Source organism: Scyliorhinus canicula, chromosome 16, assembly GCF_902713615.1.
Source record: "Scyliorhinus canicula chromosome 16, sScyCan1.1, whole genome shotgun sequence".
In the NCBI taxonomy this organism is placed as follows: Eukaryota; Metazoa; Chordata; class Chondrichthyes; order Carcharhiniformes; family Scyliorhinidae; genus Scyliorhinus; species Scyliorhinus canicula.
The window spans coordinates 52,420,934-52,445,038 of record NC_052161.1 but is presented as its reverse complement, the minus strand read 5'-3'; the positions used below and the strand labels follow the sequence as shown (position 1 = coordinate 52,445,038).

The 24,105-nt window shown below is 47.2% G+C and overlaps 1 protein-coding gene across 2 annotated transcripts in view; it reads left to right on the top strand.

Annotated features, from left to right (window-relative positions):
• The window catches only part of dntt (deoxynucleotidyltransferase, terminal), a 356,682-nt gene that overhangs the window by 16,530 nt on the left and 316,047 nt on the right, over nt 1-24,105 (top strand). For both annotated transcript variants that reach the window (XM_038822282.1, XM_038822281.1), the window contains exon 2: nt 8,910-9,084. In XM_038822282.1, the coding sequence (XP_038678210.1) occupies nt 8,910-9,084 (175 nt within the window). The remainder of the gene's footprint in view (nt 1-8,909; nt 9,085-24,105) is intronic.

Genomic DNA, 24,105 nt, shown 5'->3' with positions numbered 1-24,105 from the left:
TCGGTTATGCTTCAGTTGCACTAGTGAGACCACATTTGGAGAGCTGTGTACAGCATTGGTCATTTTATGTAAGCAGTGAGAAAAGGTTTACCAGACTAATAACTGGAATGGATGGATTGTTTTATGAGGGTAGTTTGGACAGGCTAGGCTTGCATCCACTGGATTTTAAAAGAGTAAGAGGCAATTTGATTGAAACATACGATCTTGATGGGTCTTAACAGGATGGTGTGGAAAGGATGTTTTCTCTTGAGGAAGAATCTAGAATGAGGGATCACTGTTTAAAAATAATGGCACCCATTTAAAATGGAAGTGAGGTGAATTTTTCTCTCAGCGGGTTGTGGGTCTTTGGAACTCTCCCTGAAAAGGTGGTGGAAGCAGAGTCTTTAAATATTTTAAAGGCAGAGGTGGATGGATTCATGCTAGGAAAGGGAGTGATGTGTTATCCAGGAAAGTGTGGTGCAGATTTGAGGTTATGATATTATTAAATGGCACAGTGGGATTGAGGAACTGAATGACCTATTCCTGCTCCTTGTTCAGTATGTTCGTATACATGATTGTTATGGAAGTGCCATGAGAGGTCTGAGGATGCATGAGCTTTCATGGAAGTGAGTGATCGTATGAGGGCGATGAGAGGTGAGATTCAGGGTTTTTTTTAAGCAATGTTGGGTGCTTGGCTGCTGTGTTGCAGAATCAAGGCAGGCCTTCTAACTGACCCGGCTCTGCACGCACACCCCTTGGCCTCTCTGTCACAAGTTGCACTGTGAACCTGATCCTTGTGTGCAAATGCAGAAATGGTGTGTGAAGGGGTGGGTGTTCAGTTTCTGAGCTTAGAAATTATGCAGGTCGGATTTTCCCAGTCCCTGATGAATGCTTGCCCCATTGAGTACAAAAGGGAAAATTTATACTGAACCTTTATGAAGCTATGGATAGGCCCCAATTGGAGTATTGCTTCCATTTTTGGTTACTATAGTTTAAGAAGAAATTGAGCTGCCTGGAGTGGGTGCGGAAGAGATTGACCAAAATGGTTCCAGAAATTGGGGTGAGATTTGTTATATGGTTAATTTGTAAAAGCTGAGGTTCTTTTCCTTGGAGCAAAGGAGATTCAGAGGAGATTTGATGGAAAGGTACCAGATTATGAGAAATCTGGATAAGGTAGACAGGGGGAAAAATTATTTCTATTAGCTGATAACACAAGGACTAGAGGACACTGATTTAAGATTTTGGACAAGAGATCCAAAGGGGGAAATGTGAGGAAGAACTTCTTTACATAGCAAGTAGTAAATACCTGGAACTCACTGCCCCTGACGGTGGAATAAATGAAAATAATCAATGATTTCAAAAGGAAGTTGAATGTACACTTGAAGGAAATAAATCTGCGGGGTGACGGGGATGGAGTGGAGAAGTGGAACTGGGGAGCCAGCAATCATGAGCCATACTCCCACAGTACTGTTATGGAGGGTGTTCTCGGATTTTGACCCAGCGACAGTGAAGCTGTGGTGATATAGTTTCAATTTAGGAGGGCCTGTGACTTGAAAGGGAACTTGCAGGTGCGTCTGCAGCCATTTTCATTCTAGGTAATAGAAACAGATTTAACAAAAATTAATTCAGGGGATGTGGGCTTCATTGGCCAGGCTGGCATTGCCTTGAGGAGATTGTGTAAGCTGCCTTCTTGAATTTCTGCAGTCCCTGTGGTGTAGATACACCCACTGTACTGTTAGAAAGGGAGTTCCAGGAGTTTGACCCAGCAACAATGAAGGAACAGAGACATGTTTCCAAGTTAGGATGATGAGTGGCTTGGAGGGGAAATCCCATGTGTCTGTTTTCCTGATCCTACTTGGGGGTAGTGGTCATGGGCTTGGGGCTGTCTAAGGAGGCTTGGTGAGTTCCTCCAGACCATCTTGTAGATGGTACACACTTACACACTGATGCTATTAGCCGTTGGTGGTGGAGCGAGTGAATGTTTGTGGATGAGATGCTAACCAAACGGGCTGCTTTTTTCTGGATAGTGTCAAGCTTTTTGAATGCTGTTGGAGCTGCACTCATCCAGGCAAGGAGAAGGTATTCAATCATATTCCTGACTTCTACCTTGTTGATGATGTACAGGCTTTGGGGAGTCCGGAGTTTGTTACTCACAATGGGATTCCTAACCTCTGTCCTGCTCTTGTAGCCACATCATTTATAGAGCTAATCCAGTTAAGTTTCTGGTCAATGGTAACCCCTAGGATGTTGATCGTGGGGGATTCAGCGATGGTAATGCCATTGAATGATAAGGGGGGGGGGGGGCAGCTGGTTAGATTATCTCTTGTTGGAGATGGTTATTTCCTAGCAATTGTGTGGTGTGAATGTCACTTGCCACCTGTTAGCCCAATGTCTTGATGCTTTTGTGTCTGATGAGTCACAAATGGTGCTTAATATTGTGAAATAATCAGCAAACATCCCACTTCTGATGTTATGATGAGAGGAAGGTCATTGTTGAAGCAGCTGAAGGTGGTTCGAACAAGGAAACAATCCTGAGAAACTGCTGCAGTGATGTGCTGGAAGATGCTGCTGTGGGGTCTTGTTGATTCGCTGAGGTGCCATCTTGTAGATGGTGTACACAGCTGCAACTTTGCAGCGATGGTGGAGGGTGGGAATGTTTACAGTGCCGATCGAGGATTCCCTCACAGAGGCGTCCTGTGTCTCCATCTCGGAGTCGGAGTCCAAAACCTCCGTCATCTCGGCGTCCAATTTTCTACGTGGTTCTGCAACGACCCGCGCAGGCTTTGAGTGCGAATCTCCACTGTGTCTGGTCTCTGTGGCTGTAAATGTGAGCTCCGGGGGCAGGGAATCTGTGGACGAGGCAGCCTTCTGGACTGAGCATAGTCTAAATGTTTGCGCTGGAGACGACCCAGGGCTTGCACCTGGTAAGAGATAGGGCCGTTCATTGAAAGATAACGCCAGGGACGCACTGGGCACTACCAGCAAAATTTCGAATGAACACCGGGTCACCCGGCGCAAACTTTTGAATTGGCCGATGCCGAGAGAAGCCATGCCCTGCTGTTGTTGAGTGTGGTGTACTTTTGCGGCAATGTCCGGAAAATCCATGCTAAGGCAGGTGCGAAATCTCCGGCCCATTAGGAGTTCCGCGGGAGCTACCGCAGTCACCGCATGTGGAGTGGTCCTGTTGGAAAATAAAAACCGAGCCAGTCTAGTGTCCATAGACCCAGAAGACTGTTTCTTTAGGGCCTGTTTGGAAGCCGGGTGATATGAAGCAGTGCGGATATGGTGTATGCCGTTCATCTTCACGAACCTTACAAACTCCTCACTTGTGAGAGGAGTGTCATTGTCCGTGAGCAGCACCTCAGGGAGGCCATGCGTACTGAAAGACAAACGCGCAGGATGTTGTGCCTAACATCTTATGCACCTCTAGCCATTTAGACTGGGCATCGATTAATAAAAGGAACATGGATCCTTGAAAAGGGCTGGCAAAATCCGCATACAAGCGCGCCCAAGGCCGCCCTGGCCATTCCCAGTGATGTAGGGATGCGGCTGGTAGAAGCTTCTGATGCTCCTGGCAAATGGAGCAGTTTTGGGCCACCTTCTCAATCTTAGCATTGATGCCTGGCCGCCTGACATAACTCCGGGCCAACATTTTCATTTTGGTCACACCCGGATGCCCATTGTGCAAGTCCTTTAGTATCAGCTACTGTCCTTTTTCAGGGATGACCACACCCGTCCCCCACAAGAGGATACCGTCTTCCACGCTAAATTCTGACAACTTGGAGGAAAATTCCCGCAACTCGCCTGGCAGCTGCCTATGCTACCCACCATGAAATGAAAAAATGAAATGAAAATCGCTATTGTCACGAGTAGGTTTCAATTAAGTTACTGTGAAAAGTCCCTAGTCGCCACATTCCGGTGCCTGTCCAGGGAGGCTGGTAAGGGAATCGAACAGTGCTGCTGGCCTGCTTAGTCTGCTTTAAAAGCCAGCGATTTAGCCCAGTGAGCTAAACCAGCCCCTAAACCATAGTGGACTCTGTGCCAAACCTTTGACAGGACTGGATCCATCTGGGTCCACTCACGGATATGCGATGCCGTGACAGGCAACGAGTCCATAAAATTTTGGGTTCAACCACCTCACCGGTCGTGGGAGTCGACATGGGGCCGGTCGACAAAGGCAATTGGCTCAGTGCATCGGCATTCACTATCTGGGTCCCTGGTAATGCTCGAGAGAGTACTTGTAGGCAGCGAGCAGCAAAACCCAGCGCTGGATCCGTGCAAAAACAATGGGTAGAATTGGTTTATCGTCTCGGAAAGGTCCAAGTAGTGGCTTATGATCAGTCACGATAGTGAAGTGGCGGCCATAGACATATGACCTCAGATCAGACGCGGCTACCCGCTGAATTTAAGCATATTACTAAGCGGAGGAAAATAATCTAACAAGGATTCCCCCAGTAACGGTTCACCGCAAAGACCACCACCTGGTCCTCCTTCCCCATCTGCGCGTACTTCTTTTCCGCTGCAGTCAATGTGCGGGAGGCGAAAGCTATCAGCCGCTTGGCTCCATTCTCCATCTAATGGGACAGGACAGCCCCAATTTATATGGGGATGCATCACACAATGCTTTTCAGGATCATAGTGGGTTAGTAACCTGGATGCCGACAATTGTTGTTTCACCTACCGGAAAGCGGTTTCTTGTGGCTGACCCCAAACCCAGGTGTGATTCTTCTTCAACAGAATGTGCAACAGGGCCAGCGTAGCTGCTAGATTGGGGAGGAACTTCCCATAATAGTTCACGAGGCCGAGAAAAGAATGAAGATGTGAAACGTCAGTCGGGGCGGGGCCTATTGAATTGCGTGCACCTTCTCTGCGACGGGGTACAAACCTTCGCGGTCCACCCAATAACCCAGGTAGACCACTTCCTTCGCCTGAATTGCATGACGTAAACAGACTCCAGCCTCTGAGAATGGGGCTTCACAGGCTTCCTCATTCATCTTACCATCACTCCCGTGAAACAACCTTATTGTGTTTCATAGTCGTCCTCCTCTGGTTCACCCTCGGAGCATTTAGTTACTTCATCGTATTCATGTTATTCGTAGATATCATCATAGTACTCATCATCGGTGCGTTGAGTCACCAATATAAGTAGTTCACCAGGTCGGTGGAGGAATCTTGGGCTGGATTCTCTGATCATATGGCTATGTCCGCAGGATCTGTCTGTCTTACGACCAGAAAGTCGCCGCTGCCCCTGCACCGATCTTCTGCCCGGTGGGAGGCTTTACCTGCGGCAGCCTGTGGCGGCCGCACCATACAACATGGCCTGCGGACTTGGCCTGCCAATAACTGCCCCCCTGTAACCCCTACGCCACTCCCGGATCATCCCCACCAGTCCCCTCAGTCCCCGCCGAAGCCCGCCCTGCCAGCGGAAACGACTCCCTCCCCGACTGTGGTGACAGTAGACACAGTCCACAGCTGCCACGCGATGTCGCCGAACGGTGTGAGCACACGCGAGCGTCCCCATCAGGGGTGGAGTATCGGGGAGGGCCTCAGATGACGCCCTGAGGCTGTCGATACGGCATCTGGCAAGTACGCCGTTTTTGATGGGGCGAAGTATTGCAAAAACAGGACCGCCCCCAATTCCGGGGTAAACGTGGATTCTCAGGCCGATCACGCGATTTTGGCGTCAGCTATTGTAGAATCCCGCCCCTTCTCTTTTTTGTTCTTCGGCCAGTTTCACTTCGTCTTTCCTGCTGTGACCTTTGAATGTTCCATACCCCTGGTACCATGTTGTATTATGTGATTTTGCCATTGCAATCATGCACACATAACTACTGGTGACTTAACTAGAATGATGTTTCATTGATGAACAAGTGGAAAGATAACAAACAGAATACTATAAAGACTAAGTTACTATTTGAGTTTTGTGAACTGTCCTGAAACTATCCTATGTGTGGCTGTACTGTTGTACGCCTTATTACCAATGGTGAGAGTTTGATGTTACATGACCGATGTCTTATGCCACCAGCTGGTTGGAAGTCGTATTGCTAACTACATACAATATTATTCACAGGCATATAAGCACAGTCATATTATGAATTGTATATTTTAAATTTGTCAAGTTGGTTAGGTCACTGTTTAAAGGGAGTTGCCAATTTAGAACAGAAATGAAGTGAAAACATTTCCCTCAGAGGGGCGTGAATCTTTGGAACTTTCTTCCTGGAAAGGAATCGGAGTCTTTGAATATTTATAAGGCAGAGGTGAATATATTCTTGGCAAGGGGACGATAGGTTATCAGGGTTACTCGACATGCAGGTTTGAGCTTAGTATCAGATCAGCTGTGATCTTATTGAATGGCAGATCAGACTCAAGGGGCCGAATGGCCTATTCCTGCTCCTTGTTCATATGTTCGCATGTTGGCTCAAAATAATTGTTTGATGAAGAGATTGGAACAAGCTGTTTGATTAGCTGGTTAAATTTTTTTATAAATGGGAGCTTTGACGAAATAAGTGTTTTTATGTTTACTTGTTCTTCACTTGTGCGTTGCGACTTGAGATTCATTCACACTCAGTTCATTGGATTCCTGCAAATTTAACAGACACAAATCATAATTTATTTGCCCTCTGTATTTGAAACATTTTATAGGTATGGCTTCTTGACATTTTTCAGGCCTGGTGGCTTTAAATGCTGTGAAACTGGGGAGTTAGAGCATTTAATTACCGAGATAGACAAATTCTATTTTTACTTGTTATTAAAGGACTGATTTTTCGAGATTGTGCTGTCAACAGGGAGCCCGACTTGCTAGCTGTACATGAAAATAAATGCAGCATTTAATTTTCCTTATGTGGATAGTTCTAGCACAAATCTAACACAGATACGATGTGCCAAATGGTCCCCTTCTGTGCTGCAAACCACTAAAATTCCATGGTACTGTAGCTGGGAAGCCACAATGCTGTCAGTATGATTAGTAATATTATTCCAGTATTGAATGCATTTCTCGTGTGCATATCTTTTGTTTTAATTTCTACATAATGATTAGAAGCAGATTTGTATTTATTGTCATGATAATGTGACGTGTGCAGGTGTAAATTTAATTGCCTGGTCACATATATATTGAACTTCTTTAAAAGAACATTTTAAAAAGCAAATAAAGTCACTCGCCTGAGATGGCTGCCACAAGTCACCTGAAACAACTGGGATGGAATTCTCCGGCTGTTGGGACTCTCTTTTTCCACTGGGAGCGCAACCCCGCCTGGGTTTCTCAGCAGCGGGGTGTAGCTACAGTGGGAAATCCTATTGACAAGCAGCAGGAAGGAAGAATCCCACCAGCAATGAATGGTGCAGCACAGAGAAACATGTGGCTGGGGGGACCAGAAAATTCTCCATCCTTGTACTGCAAGTTGTTTAGTTTCTGGACATTTGAACATGCCAAGACAAACCTCCAATGGAATTTTAAGTCTGCTTTTGGAGAATAAGGTCGGGGATGTAGTCCATCAATTGAGAGGGAATTGGGTTGTCAGGGAGTGGGGTAATTGAATGGGGGGGGGGGGGTTACCCAGGGTTAAGCCAGGTTTTAAACTTTCTAACATTGCCTGGGTAACTATCCATCTAAGCACCATGGATCTGTCCCACGTTTCCGACTCTAACTCAGAGTTGGAGACATTTGTAGAAGGTTCCGGAGTGTTTGGCAATTGCTCATCAGATGTTAAAACATCTCAGGCAATTCCCATATAGGTCTCACGTCAGGACTTCTACAGCGTCCTGATGTACATCTTCTGACAATCTGGAGCTCGGGAGATCTGGGTCAGCATGTGAGAAGCACTAACATTTGTAGGTTAGGAGTGGTAAGCATATGCGCACAACATATTTTTCATACCTCTGGGAACTGATGTGGAATATTCACTTGATTCTGTAATTATCTTTGGTAAAACTATTCATGGTAGTGTTATCCAGTCACCTGTCTCTTGGATCTCTGGCATTCTTATATTATTCATCTTTAGGAATCATCTTAGCAGATTTACTTTGCCTTCATAGCGTCAATCTTGTGCTGTTATTTAATAGTCCCATGCATTGTGTTTAGATTTGAAATAGACATCGACCGAGGAAACAAAGAGTGGCATATTTCATGGAAAATATAAAGCACATTGACATCTGGGGGAAAGTAATCAAAATGTGTAATATTTAGTTGGGAGAGAGTGAAGAACATTAAAGAGAGTTTTGAGATGAACAGAGAGATTGAGTGATGACAAGTCAAAGTGAATGAGAAAGAAAGAGCAGCAGGAAGGATGGAAACAGACTTTTAATTTAATGAGAAATGTGAAGGGAGCTGAGCTATGATTATCATGCAAATGGAAAAACAAGTATAGTCTGCACCAGTAATAGTAATTTGGGTTATATACATACAAGTGAAGGCTGAAAATAAACGCTCTATTCTGTTTCCTGCCTGATAGTGTTTGAATGACTAAAATTAAATTGTGGTGTGCAAATCAAGTTCAGCTCGATCTACAAGAAAGTAAGTTTATCAAATTTTGCAATCCTTAATCTTGGCATTCCGTTTTTCTGCATTTCCCCAAGTAATTAGTTCCCTCACAAGTTGATTTGACTCTGCATATGTGTACCTAATTTGAATAATTCCTTTTAGAAAGTCAATTGCTGGTATTTTGGAGCTTTGCTGAGAGTTAAATTGTAATATTACCCAATCACTTTCTGCCGATATAGCATAACACGATTAGACCTTAATTAAAATCATGACTTGTGTGCAGAGTGCAGACTTTGGGGGAGCTATTTTTAGTGGTTGTGATGTTTCAGTTACTTTCACTCCAGTAATTAACTTAGTTTTTACAATAATGACTTGCACAGATGTTGTAATGCCATTTACTGAAGATCACTAAATAAAAGATAATATTCTAATTGCCACCCTTTCCTTTCGACAGTGATTCAGTCACACATGTCGTGGCAGAGAACAATTCTTGGAATGAAATTTGGGACTGGATTCAAAACCAGAAGCTGTCAAATGCAGACAAGCTTAAGGTGCTCGATATCTCCTGGTTCACAGATAGCATGGCTGCTGGCAAGCCTGTGGATATAGAGGAACAGCATAGACTGCAGGTAAATTTTACTTCCCATATCTAACATGCAAATTTGTGATGTACAGAAACGTGTATGATTACTGTGGTAGCGCGGCCCCTTTAAGAGGCGTGCCTTCGTGGTTCATGTGACAGACTTGGAGCCTATCATGCAGCAGCACGTGAATGCCAACCAATGAGGGATCAGCGCGAGTCCAGGGCAGCGGGTTTCTGGTCAGAGTGAACCCGGGAGCCATAGTGTAAACATTAATATTGGAGACTCAGTGCAAATGTATATATGTTACTCTTGTTAGTTGCCAATGAACACTTTGTTCTTCATTACTACCGTTTACCTGGTATTGGCTCGAGCCACCACATAGGCGACTATATAAACTGGATCGATTGCATGCCCCAAGTCGTTGAATTCGAGCGGGGAAAGGAAAGCCTCCAAGAGGAACATGGAGTCAGAAAGCATTCATGATACCAGCGAACAGTGAGCGAAAAATACCCATGGTTGGGAAGTTAGACCCATTCGATCAGGGCGCCGAAGACTGGAGCCAGTATACTGAGCGGCTCCGTTATTCTTCAAGGCAAATGAAATAATGGGGGAGGATAAACAGAAAGTTATCCTATTTTTTTTTTATAAATGTTTTTATTCTCCATTTTCACATTTTCCTTCAAAATTTACACCCCACCCACAGACAGTAAACGATAACAAATACAAAATCAATCCCCTTAACAATACCAATGATCCATCCTCCCACCACCCCAAACAATGGCCCACCTGTTAATATATGCATCCAATAAAACAAACCCTCCCACGGTGGAAACAAAAAACAAAGGAGAAAAAGAAAAAAGGAGTCCGGGACCGCCCATGGTCACCATAGAGTCCACTGCACCCCCCCCCCCCCCCCCCCCACACACACACTCAACGCTGTCCAACCGCTGAAAGAGTGCCGTACATGATACCCAAGAGTTGTAACCCCCCCCCCCACTCCTCCACAACTCCTCCTGTCCACTGCCTCTTGTAAAACTCCTTCCCCCAACCTCGGTTCCACCCCGGCTTTCCACCCCGGCTAGACCACTCGGACCTGTTCTGCCAGGCTCCGATGGCCGCTGCCCCCTCCCCCCACCTCACTCCTGTTCACTGGCTGGCTTAGACCAGACAGCGTGGAGGCCCCCGCCCGGGTCCCTTTCCCCCTTGTCCGACCCTAGGAAAGCCCAAAAATCCCCTTTTAGCACACAAACCCCGGATATCCACCTACACCCCAAAGAGCCCTCACTTTGAGTGAAAGTCCCATTACTTCCCTTGTCCAAATATATACAACATCAGCTCCTTTAGCCAATACACCCGCACGCAGTGAAGCAAACAAACAAAAAAAAAGAAAATACAGTCATGAGGTTACATCGGCACATGGCCATTTCTCAATTTCTCAGTTCAGCCACAGTCCTTCTGCCTTTGCAAACTCCTCCGTTGCCTCCGCCATTCCAAATTAAAGGCCTTGAGGTTGTAAGTCACCCTCAGCTTCGCTGGATATACAATGCCGCACTGCACCTTGCTAATGTACAGTGCCCTCTTCACCGGGTTGAAAGCAGCCCTCCTCCTCGCCAGCTCCACCGTAAAGTCCTGGTATACACGTATACCAGCTCCAGCCCACTGCACCACCCGCTTCTGCTTGGCCCAGCACAGGACTTTCTCCTTCACACTGTACCTACGGAAGCACAGAGTCACTACCCTTGGCGGCTCACTCGCCTTTGGTACAGGCCTCCACGACCGATGAGCCCGATCCAGTTCATATCAGGAGGAATCCTCCCCCTCCCCCAATAGTTTTGCCAGCATCGCAACAAAATACTCAGTCAGTCTCGGCCCTTCAACTCCTTCAGACAGCCCGACAATCCTCAAATTCTGTCGCCTGGATCTGTTTTCCAGGTCTTCCAATTTTCCTCGCAGGCACTTGTTGATCTCCCACACCTTCCGCATCTCCTTCCCCATCAACGTAAGTTGATCACCATGCTGCAATAATGTCTCCTCCACTTCCTTCAGCGCCTCCCCTTGCTCCCGCACCTCCGCCACTGCGCTCGCCAATGCCGTCATCACCGGGGAAATTGCCTCCTCCACCAGCAGACTCAAAACCTCCCTCATCTCCTTCCTCATTGTCTCCATGTATTTTGTAAACTGCCTTTCGAATTCCGCAGCCATTACCTTAGTTATTTCTTCAACCATAAGCAATGCGGCCTCCCCTGGTGCTCCAGCCTCCATTTTCCTTGGTGACCCCACGGTGACCTTTCTACTCCCCGACGAACTTTCAGCTGTTTTCACAGCCGTTTTCTTATTGGACCTCGACATATCCATTCCCTGTGCTTTCTCCTGGCCTTCACCGCCTTCGCTGCCCCTAGGACCGGGCGTCAATCCCCGACAATGCCGTTCCCGAACGGAAGCCCTCCAACGTACGGCTGCCTCCCACCCGCCGTCACCGGAAGTCAGCCGTCACCGCTTCTTCAATGGCCTTGGTGAGATCTTTTCGCAGTTGTTCCCTCTGCTGCTAGAATTCAGCTTTCATAAAGGCCCTCAAGTCAGCTTGAGGCCTTTAAGCTTGCCCTTCCCCCGCCTGCATGCTGGAAAAGGCTTTTGTCTTTGCTGCAGCTTCAGCCAAATCTTTCACTGTTTCTGCGGGTCTGGTAACCAAGAAACATACCATTCCTGGGGGAAAGTACTTCTCCAACATTCACCTACGCCTTTTCATCAAATTTCCACCCTGTATTGATTAAAAAAGAGCTCTTTTCTGTATACCTTGGGCAGGAGCTGCCTTGTGTGTGACCACTTACTCCATGGTGCACACCGGAAGCTAGAAAGTTATCCTATTAACAGTTTTGGCCAACAACCTACAACCTACATCCTTATAAGAAAGTTGATGTCCCCTCTATATTCATGAAGCCATTTGACCAGTTGGTGAAGCTGATCAGGGAGCATTACCCTCAATCATACTGCAGCGATACAAGTTCAATTTGGCTGTCAGGGACCCAGGAGAGACTATCTCTACATTAGTTGTGAGACTTAGGCAAATGGCTGAGCATTGCCAGTTTGGTGTCGCACTGGGTGACATGCTGCGTGGTCGATAAGCGTGCATAAGAAGCTTCTGGCTCTAATGAAGATTACCTTAGATAGGGTGTTTGAGATTGCCCAAGCGACCGAGTGTGCTGAAAGGGATGCGTCAGAGCTTCAAACCATGCAAAAGAGTGAGATGAACCAGTTGTGGGGTGGTATGGCTACAAGGCATGCAATCAGGTCAGCAGGCACAGAGGGAGATCAGCCACAGTCCTATGAACAGGATTGTAATCAGTGGCCAGGATAAAAATTGGGCCACCAGCCCAGGAGTCAAGGTGACTGTGGTCAGTGAGGGAAGACCACCCCCAGGAATTGTACCACTGCAGGGAGTTTATTTGTCTTTAGTGCAAAAGTTTGGGCCATATCAAGGCATGTTACCCTGCCAGAATGTGGTAATTTAATAAAAAGAATAGCAAACCACTGCACCAGTAAACAAAGTGGAGAGGAATTCAAATGAAGAACCTCAAACATACAGAGTAAACAATACAGCCCCTATTGAGATAGTCCTCATAGTAAATAGATGACCACTAAAGGTGGAGGTCTACACTGGGGTGCCTGCCACAGTTGTGGGTGAACAAATGTTAAAATTTCTTCAAGGAGGTATTCTGACTTTGGACTTGAGTGAGGCAACAGCCAAGTTGGCGACATATCAGGGGGAGACCCGAAACATTTTTGCAACAACGACGGCTCCAGTGTCATATCAGCAACAAGATTCCCAGTTACCTCTGATCATTGTCGAACGACCAAGCTTGATGTTGCCCCAACATGGGGTAATGGGGCCTAATGGATGCATCAAATCAATTTGAACTGGTTGGATATTTTTTAAATCTTAGACACTGGTGGGATTCTGCATACCCGACCTCTGTCATATGTACTTGCAACTAGAACTGGATAAGATTCCCAAATATTCACAACAAGGAACATGCATAAAGGCGTGTTTCAATGCACCATATTACCTTTTTGCATCTCTCATGCCTGTGCGATATTCCACTGCACAATGGAGAATCTCCTTGAATGCATCCCAAAGGATGACATCCTAAAAGCAGGAACATCACATGAGGAGAACATAAGATATTGAGAAGATTCAGAGACGCGGGAATCCCACACAAACATGAGAAGTGCACTTTCCAAGCTCGTGAGGGCTCTTAACTAGGTTTCAAAGTAGACTCAAAGGTCCTACAACGCACTTGGAGATAAGGTAAGAGCCATTAGAGAAACCCCGGCACCCAAGAACGTGGCCGAATTAAAGTGTTTCGTAGGGGTGGTAAACTATTAGTACATAGAACATACAGTGCAGAAGGTGGCCATTCAGCCCATCAAGTCTGCACCGACCCACTTAAGCCCTCACTTCCACCCTATCCCTGTAACCCAATAACCCATCCTAACCTTTTTTGTCACGAAGGGCAGATTTATCATGGCCAATCCACCCAACCTGCATGTTTTTGGACTGTGGGAGGAAACCGGAGCACCCAGAGGAAACTCACGCAGACGCGGGGAGAAAGAGCAGACTCCGCACAGACAGTGACGTGGCAGGGAATCGAACCTGGGACCCTGGCGCTGTGAAACCACAGTGATATCCACTTGTGCTACCGTGTTGCCCTATTATGGTTGTTTTATTCCAAATCCCGCAACAACATTGGTGCCACTGCATTTGCCCCTTGAGGAAACACCAGCAATGGCTTTGGAAGAAGCAACAGGAGCAAACCTTCCAACAAGTTAAACAGGTCTTGCAATCTTTAAGTTGACAGTTCATTTTGACCTGGGGAAACCCATCACGTTGACCTGCGTTACTTCGCCATATGGGAAATGGACAGATCTATTCCATACAATGGAGAATTGTCTTTGCATCTAGAACGCTTTCTGATGCTGAGAGTAAATACGTGCAAATTGAGAAGAAAGGCCTTGCCGTCATCTACGATGTCATGAAATTTCACCAGTCGGTTTACGATTGACGTTTTACAATAATAATGAACCACAAGCTCCTGCTGGTGCTCCTATGTGAAGAAAAGTCAGTATCATCCATTGTCTCTGCCGGAATACAATGGTGGCCTTGTTGCTGTTGGACTATCACGGCATCTTTCACATAGACCAGCTGCACAGATTTTTAATATTGATGCATTTAGTTGGCTCCACTTCCAAAGAACCTGGCACCGCTGCTGGTATTTCAAGAAATTGTCTTAGCCGTGAACATTTATTAGCACACACTTCCAGCTTTGGCCAGCCACATAAAGATTTAGACACAACGGAACACAGCCCTTGTTGCAAGAATTACAGAGTGCCCATCCAGGCCAAACAAAAATTAAAATGCTGACTTGTTGCAACATCTGGTGGCCTGGCATAGACAAGGACATTGAATATATGCGGCGGGATTCTCTCAGCCCACGTTGGGTTGGAGAATCGCTGGGCTGGGCGCAATTCACGCCAGCACGGTCAGCGACGCGCTAGTCGGGGGCCGCTCTATGCCCCCCCCCCCGGGCGATTCTCCGCCCGGGATGGGTCATGTGGCCGCTCAAAAAAGCCCGAGACACGCTGGCTCGGTTCACATCTGGTCTCACCCGATGGGACCTCGGCATCCATCCTGTCTGGAGTAGCCTGGTTTGGAGGGGGGGGGCCTCCACCATGGCCTGGCCCGCGATCGGGGCCTACCGATCGGCGGCCTGGCCTCTCGTGGTGGGGGCCTCTTTTGTTCCACACCGGCCCCTGCAGCCCTACGCATGTTGCGTCGGGGCTGGCGCGGAGAAGGACGCTATTGCGCATACGCGTATAAGCGCCGGTCACTGTGCACATGATTTGTGCCGGTCGCAACGCGCATGCGCAGACCCGCGGTGCCCATTTGATGCCGATATCGGCAGCTGGAGCAGCGTGGGTCCCTCCAGTGCTGTGCTGGACCCCTGTAGGGTAGAGGATTGCTACACATAGCGGTCCGATGACGCCGTCGTTAAACTCTCCAGTTTTTACGGTGGCGTCAACAGTCTGCCTTCAGATAGGAGAATCCCGCCCATGATGTGCCAGTGTGACCCTTGTCAGACACAGCAGACACTGCCACCCAGGTCACCTACGGGGAAATGTCTGTCCCTTTTTCACGAAGTTTATTGTCCGAGAGGCTTCTCGCACCTCCATCCTCCTCATCAAATTTGGGAAGACCAAGTCCAACCAGGTCCTTAAACGACGGTCCATCAGTCATTCTGCTGATGTGACGGCCATTACACGACACAGGAGTGGCAGGGACAGTCATGGACGAGGGACATGTGGACTTCACTGGTTCTTCCATGGACAAGATGTTCCTTATTTCGACGACGTCCATTCAAAGTAGTTGGAGGCTCTAGTGTTGGGAACAACGACTTTGGCAACATCAGTAGAGGCCATGGGGTGGGTGTTGGCTACACACGGCCTCTCCGAATGATAGTGTTGGACAATGGCATCCTTTGCACTGGTGAGGACTTTCACCACTTTATTAGAATGAATGAAATTTGCCATACCACGACAGCCCCTTATCACCCTGCCTCAAACAGGATAGCGGAGAGAACTGTACAAACTTCCAAGGCTGCTATGAAGAAGCAGTCCAGTTGGCCATTATGTCATAGGTTAGCCAATTTTCTTTTGTCGTGTAATGGCCGTCACATCAGCAGAATGACTGATGGACCGTCGTTTAAGGACCTGGTTGGACTTGGTCTTCCCAAATTTGATGAGGAGGATGGAGGTGCGAGAAGCCTCTCGGACAATAAACTTCGTGAAAAAGGGACAGACATTTCCCCGTAGGTGACCTGGTCCTTCTCAGAGACTTTGCCTCTGGTCCATTATGGCTACCAGGCCAGATCATGTTCAATTGGGGCCAGTTTCGCATGTAGTGGACTTGGGTGGCAAGAAAGTAAGGAAATACTTAGGCCACGTAAGAAGCGGGGGAACCACAACCCAATCTTGGAACTATTGGAGCCGGCAGCCAGCAAAAGCGCTCTGGTGGTAGAGTCAGTTCTCAAGCGATCGAGAGATCTTAGGGAGGCCCATCATTGATCCAGGAACAAACTACAGAAGGGAATAACGCTGTGAGGTTGGTTGACCCTCAGGAACATTCTGCTTAGAGTGGTGGCATCAGAAACTCCAAGTTGGAGGAGCCTGTTAGGGGATTAAGATGGTCTACGAGACCCAGGAAATCTCCAGATAGATTAACGCTCTGATGGACTGTTTGGACTCTCTTTCTTTGTATTCCTTAGACTTATATTGTATATAATTATTGTATGTGGCCTGTTTCTACATATGTTAATTGAGGGCCTTAAGAGAGGAGAGATGTGTTAGCGCGGCCACTTTATGGGGCATGCCCTCATGATCCATGTGACTGGCTCGGGACCTATCGTATGGGAGCGTGTGAACTCCGACCAATGATGGATCAGTGTGGGTCCTGGGGAATGGGGTTCTGGTCAGAGTGAGCCTGGGAGCCAGAGTGTTAACACCTATATTAGAGACCCTTATTAGTTTCCAATAAACACTTTGGGTGGGATTCTCTGTCCAGCAATGCCAGAATCACGTTTGGGCGGAGAATCATGCGTAAGCTGAAAATCCTTGCTGGTGCCATGCGCCCAACAGAATGCCATGCTCCGGTGCCTCGACAGCAGTGCGAATCCATTCTACTCCGTACGTACAGCAAATGCCATTGACTTATCATTAATGGGCCCGACCCAGTATTCTCTGGGGCACCCGCAATGCTCCGCCTCTGCCAGGAGGAATTACCGCCGGCGAGATTCATTTGTGGTTTTAAAAATCTGAAAATAGGCACCATGACTTGCTGAGGGAGAGGGAGGAGGCAGGTCATGTTCCCAGAGGCGCGACCATGGGCTGCCAGTACTGCCAGTACTGCACTCACCCAATTCACCCGTGGGAGATTCACCAGTCTCCCTAATGAGGCCTCAACTGGGCACCATTTGGTAGTGGGTCACAAAGTCATGAACTAGTTATGATGGCACCTTGGAATTTCTTGGTGGGGAGTTGAGGCCCTGGGTGATTGGGCACTGGGCAGGGTGGCACCCTGGCACTCCCCCGGCACCTGGGCATCTTGGCACATCCAGTCTGGCATCTTGGCACTGCCTGCCTGGCACCCTGGCAGTGCCATCCTGCCCAAGTCACACTGCCAAGCTGGCCGAGGCACTGCCAGAGCGCCATGCTGGCAGTGCCAAGGTGCCCAGGTGCCAGGTTGCCCATGACAGGAACCAAAACACTGCGCTACATGCGTCATTCAACGGACTTTAACTTTTGTCTGTTGAATCATACCCAGGGAAATTCTGAAAGATGCATCTGCCATCTCTGCTGACACTCCTTCTAAGACCCAGGAAACAGGTTATCAGCAGGTCCACGGGATGTGTGAGACTTTGCAATACAATGCTTTATAAAGAAAATGGAAAATCAATTCTTTCTTTTTGAGAAGTTTGGAAATTATTTCAGGGAATATCATTTATGAAGCCTTTCTCAAAAAATAGGATAAAAGGGGAAACTGTTAATGGTGTAAATTAAGGTTAAGTGCATTCAGATAGGGGGTACTTAATGGGTGATAGAGGGAACATGTGGTGTCCACCAGTACACTTCAGGCTTCCACGACTGCGCTCCAGAGAGGGTGGGATGCATCACCCACCAGGAATGACATTTTTACTTCATTAGTTAAGTTTCCCTTTGACGTTCTATTTTAGTTGCAGTGTCCCACCAGGGGCTGTCACAGCCTTCATTTGTTTAATTTACTGATGATTGGTTTTATCAGAAGAGTCTAAATAGGGGCCAATTGGGACACTGAGTTGAGTGGGAGGAGAGAAAAATGTTATAAATAAAGGATCCCACCGGGGCTGTCATCCCTCTCATTTGTGTTTAATTTAGTGATTTTAGTTTCATTTTTTAAAAAGTATAAAGACATAAAACCATGGCCACGTTTGTGTCCCGGTGGCCCTAGAGAGGGAGCACACGACCAGCGTCACTTTACACCTTCCGCGGGTGGTGGGCCCCACAGGGGCTGAGGTGCATCATCACCCCCCGCCCGGGGATGGCATTTCAGTTTAATCAGGTAGGTTTCCTTTTGGCATTTTAGTTTTGTTGCAGTGTCCCGCCAGGGGCTGTCACCCCTATCATTTTTGTTTAATTTATTTATAATTGATTTTATTAAAAGAATACAGAGAGATAAACCCTGCTTCTGGGCCTGGCCAAGGTGGCCTTTAACAGGTCCAGGCAGTGGGTGGTTGAAGGGGTCATCCGACCTGACCGTCTGCTCCTGTGCTGTGGCTATATTCATGGCGGGGTGCCCTTGGAGAAGGAGCACACTGTGTCCACCAGTACGCTTCAAACCTTCCATGACTGGTGGACGCCATGAAGGTTGGATTGCATCATCACCACGGGAATGACATTTTGGTTCAGTTAGTTCGGTTTCCTTTGACATTTTTAGTTTTGCTACAGTGACCCACCCCCTCTCATTTTTTTTTAATATATTGATTTTTGGTTTACACAATAAAAGAGTATAAAATGATAGACATCGGGTTGGATCTGGAGGGGGAGCACATGGCGTCCACTTGCATTGCTTCAGGCCTTCCACAACTTGTGGGCACCGCGAGGGCTGGGGAGCCCTGGGAATTCCATTTTAATTTGATATTCTAAGTTTCCTTTGAAGTTTTTATTTTTTGTTGCAGTGCCCCACCAGGAGCTGGCTCTGCTTTCTTTGATTTGTTAATTTTTGAATATTCACTTTATTAGCAGAGTATAAAGAGATATGATATAATCTTTTATTGTCACAAGTATGAAGTTACTATGAAAAGCCTAGTCGCCAGATTCCTGTTCAGGTAAGCTGATACAGGAATTGAACCCTCACTGCTGGCCTTGTTCTGCATTACAAACCAGCTGCCTAGCCCACTGAGCTAAACTCACCTTTATAAAGGATATGCTAATTAACAGATCAAGCAGCCAGGGAAGCGGTTTAATTGGAAAAGTTAAAAATATTTGTGTTTCCATAGGCGTGTTACTATAGTGGGTGCAAATGCCACAAATCTGACACAAGAGCAACATTTATGATTTAATGACACGATGGTTAACAAACATAGGCTCGACACTGAAATAGTTAGATTCTTCAATGAGTGCAATTTGTGAGTCAGTAAGCATTATCAACCAACAGGTTAGCAGTCTACTCCTCTTTTGTGTCTGTGTTCACACCCAGGTGGGAGGGAACATGTGAGTCCACCATTACGCTTGAGGCCTCCATGACCAATAGACGCCTAAGGGACTGGAGTGCATCATCAACCCCAGGAACATTATTTAATTTAATTTGATTGGTTTTCTGTAATGTTTTTGCTACAATGAGTTGATTATTAGTTAATTATTATTATTAGCTTAAGGGGGTATCATCTAGATAGTATGTTTATTTGGTTTTAGTTTACTGAAAAGAGTATGAAGAGATAATTTTGAGGGAGTCATTCATCTGGACTATCTTCCCCTCTTCAATGGCTACATCTGGACCTGGGTGTCTCTGGAGAAGGAGCATGTGGGGTCTGCTGGTACTCTTGAGAGCTTCCATGACTGGTGGGAACCATTGGGGTTGCAACGCATCATCTCCTTCCAGAATGATATTTATCAAGTTTCCATTAAAGTGTTTGCTTTTGCTGCAGTAGCCCATTAAGGAGTTGTTTTTGAGGCAATTGGTTACTTTGCACTTTCAAAGGAGTATAAAGAGGCATTTACTGATGCTGGTTGTAGTGATAGGGAGCTCTTCATTTATACTGTCTTACTTTGTGAATAAATCTAACAATGAGTAAAGATTGACTTCTGATCTCCTCCTTTACCTTTAAGCAACCATCTTCTGTTTCCATGTTAAACTTCAGACCAACAGTTGGTCCCAAACACATTCTCTGAACTGACCCTCAAAGCTACCTTTGCCAATTTAAATTGTTCAATCTAAATGAAGATTAAAGTTGTCAATTCATCAAATCATGAAAGGAGTTGGGCAAAATTCTCCAGCCCCCCCACAAAACGCTTCTGGCGGGGTTTCTCCTAGGGAAGGCAAGGCCTTACCGTCGGTTGTAAACGGGATCATCCAGTCACATCAAAGTTGATGGGACCCTGAAGTGGAAGGCGTCAATGGCAGGACTGGAAGATCCCACTAGGGTGGGAAGGCCTGGAGAATTCAACCCAGTAATTCTGGTGAGCGAGAGGTTCAGAACAGGTACTATGCAAACCATCACTGCTAGTATATTGAGGTGTTGGATCAATACAAAGTGGAGGTACAGCTGCAGTTGCCACATTGTTCCTGGCACAGGCACAGAAATCAGGCTTACATGCTGGCAGTTCTTGTGGTTTTATTTAGATCACACCCTTGTAGATGTCTTAACAATCAGACTCACCTTTCTACTGTATAGTTCACTTCGACTTGGATTCCGCTGAGTCGAGAAGCAAGAAAGGATTGGCAGAGGTTTTGAAGAAGTAGATACAGCAAATGACAGAAAAAAACAGCTGAATAATTGATAAAACCATATAATCATAGAATAATTAATACAAAGGAGGAGGCTATTCAACCTGTGCATCCTTTGCAAAAGCAACTGAACTAGTTCCCCTCTCCTGCTGTTTCCCGGTAGCCTTTCATAGTGACCTTCATATACTACAATAAATTAGCCACTGTCTTTCAGTTGGGAACTCATCTGCTTTGCGTGGCAGATCAACAAAGAGAAAAATATCTCTGAATTCCAAGTTCAAGGTCTTCTTTTGATATTGTCCACAGAGGAGTTAAATACTCCTGTCAGATGTTTTAAGAGAAAATGTTTTAGGGTGCTGGTAATGACCAAGATTTAACGTAAGCTTTTCTACTTCTAAACTGAATATTGTGCCTTTCACATTAACATCACGTGTATTTTACAAATCTTATTGATGGCGGACTTGAAAATTTGCTGAGGTGACAGTGGGTGTAAATTAATAAACTGTATTATTTCACAGACAGCGAGTAAACATATAGAGTAATAGCCAGAGGGAAACCCAATTACTTACTTCAAATCATTTGTCTCATTGTAAACATGGAAATAACTACTGCTCTCTGTCCCTTTCTTGGGCTGTTTGTGCGTTTTTGACATTTGCTTTTTTCAGATTACTTACAACTAGAAAAAACGAGCTTTACCTTGAGGTCACAGTGTGTGGCACAGTGGTTAGCACTGCTGCCTCACAACACCAGAGACCCGGGTTCGATTCCACCCTCATCTGACTGTCTGTGCGGAGTTTGTACGCTCTCCCTGTGTCTGCTTTGGTTTCCTCTGGGTGCTCCGGTTTCCTCCTAGAGTACAAGAATGTGCATGTTAGGTGGATTGGCCATGCTAAATTGTCCCTAAGTGAAGTTACGGGGGATTGAATGCTCTTTTAGAAGGTTGGTGCAGACTCGATGGGCTGAATGGCCTCCTTCTGCACTGTGGAGATCCTATTCTATTCTATTTAAGAGTGCCCTAGGTATGCAAATTCTAAGGAGCTGTTTCTATCCTGCCTGTGTTACTTTGTTGAAAGTGAATCACAATCAGAGTTTAAGGGTTCTAGATGGAGGCTTCTTGAACTCAAATGTTAGTTCTGGTTTCATCTCTCCATAGATGCTGCTTGATAATGCAGAGTGTTTTCAACTGTTTGTTTTATTTTCTGATTTCCAGTATCCCCAGTTTCTGACCTCTCCTTAAAACTGGCTATTCATCCTCGCTCCTTCGGATGTTAGTGTCTGCTGGAGACATTATGCAGTCTCTTGATGATTGACAACCAGCCCAATAAATGGTGTTGGGAATAAGCCAAATGCCATCTTCAAGTTCTCCTCCAAGTCACAAACCATCCTGACTTGAAAATGTATAATTGGTCCTTCATTGTCACTGGGTCAAAATCCTGCATCTCAGTTCCAATCTGCTCTGTGGGTGAACCTACACCATAAGGTCTGCAGTGGTTCAAGGAGGCAGCTCACCACCACTTTCTCAGGGGTAATAAGAAATGGGCACAAAATGCTGGCCTTGTGAATGATGACCGCATCCTGTGAATGAATCAAAAAAAGCCAGATTGTCATCATGTACAAGTTGCGAAGTCCACCATTTTGTGTCTCCTGGCTTCAGCACATACATTCAATGCCTGCAGCCTTTCATCTTTGCTATTAGATCTGTTGTGGCGCTAACAATTATACTCAAAGACGAGAGACAAGTACAATAGAGGCTTTATTGCTGTATGATGCTATTCCTCCGGCTGCAACTGAAGACTAGAGTCTGAGTGACTCACACGCATATTTATACACAAGCTCCCTGTGGGCGGAGCTAGCCGGCAGGGGCTTACCGGAGGAACCTGTATTACAGGTACAGCCATACATCCCCCTACTGCAAGTATGCATATCTACAGTGGTTATCACCACATTCACCCCCTGTAAAAGTGAGTCCGGCGGGGGTGATGTGTAACTATGATACAAAGGATGAAATATTTACAAAATGGTCCAAACAAAGAAAACCAAGAGTCCATCCGGTCAGCAGGTCACAGGTTGAGCCGAACCGGCGGTCGAATGTTCCGCTGTGATCAGCGTAGCTGTGGTGGCGACATCGGTGCAGGTGCTGGCGGTGTTGGTGCTGGCTGCTGGCGGCATGACTCTGACAGCGAGCCAAAATCTTCCGTGCCCTCCAATGTGGGCAGGGGGACGAGGGATGTACCTGGTGGGGACGAATAAGGGGGCGCCGGGGAAAAGGAGGGTGGCGCAGGGGGAAAAAGGGGCGTGGGCATGGGATTGGCACCTGAGGGAGCCAGGTCCCGGAGTGAGACTGTGTCCTGGCGGCCGTCGGGGAACTCCACATAGGCATACTGAGGGTTGGCGTGGAGAAGGCGCACTTTGTCCACCAGGGTTTCCGCCTTGTGGTGCCGGACATGCTTACGGAGAAGGACTGGGCCCGGAGTCGTGAGTCACGTCGGGAGTGACACCCCGATGTAGACTTCCTAGGGAAGGCAAAAACACGTTCATGGGGTGTACTGTTAGTTGCGGTGCACAGTAGCGACCGAATGGAATGGAGCGCGTCAGGGAGGACCTGCTGCCAGCGAGCGGCTGGGAGGTTCCTGGACCATAGAGCCAGCTGGACTGCCCTCCATACCATCCCGTTCTCCCTCTCCACCTGCCCGTTTCCCTGGGGGTTGTAGCTGGTCGTCCTGCTGGAGGCGATACCTCTGCTGAGCAGGAAATGACGCAGCTCATCGCTCATGAACGAGGATCCCCTGTCACTGTGGATGTAGTCGGGGAAACCGAACAGGACGAAAATGGAATCCAGGGCCTTGATGATGGTGGCAGACGTCATATCCGGGCATAGGATGGCGAAGGGGAACCTAGAAAATTCATCGCCACACTAAGGATGTAGGTGTTGTGGTCGGTAGAGGGGAGGGGCCCTTTGAAGTCCACGCTGAGGCGTTCAAAGGGGCGGGACGCTTTCACCAGGTGCGCGCGATCTGGCCGGTAGAAGTTGCGGCTTGCACTCGGCACAGATCTGGCAGTCTCGGGTGACTGTCCGCACTTCCTCGATGGAGTAGGGCAGATTGCGGGCTTTGATTAGATGGTACAAGCGAGTGACCCCCGGATGCAAGGCTCGGAGCTGGTTCACTTGTGCGCTGCCACATGTACCTCGGGAGAGGGCGTCTGGGGGCTCGTTGAGCTTGCCGGGCGATACAAGATCTCGTAGTTAAAGGTGGAGAGCTCGATTCTCTACTGCAAGATTTTGTCATTCTTGATCTTGCCCCGCTGCGTGTTGTTGAACATGAAGGCTACCGACCGTTGGTCAGTGAGGAGAGTGAACCTCCTGCCGGCCAGGTAATACCTCCAGTGCCGCACCGCTTCAACGATTGCCTGGGCCTCCTTTTCAACAGAGGAATGCCGATTTTCGGAGGCGTAGAGGGTGCGTGAAAAGAATGCCATGGGTCTGCCTGCCTGATTCAGCGTGGCGGCAAGTGCGACATCTGAAGCGTCGCTTT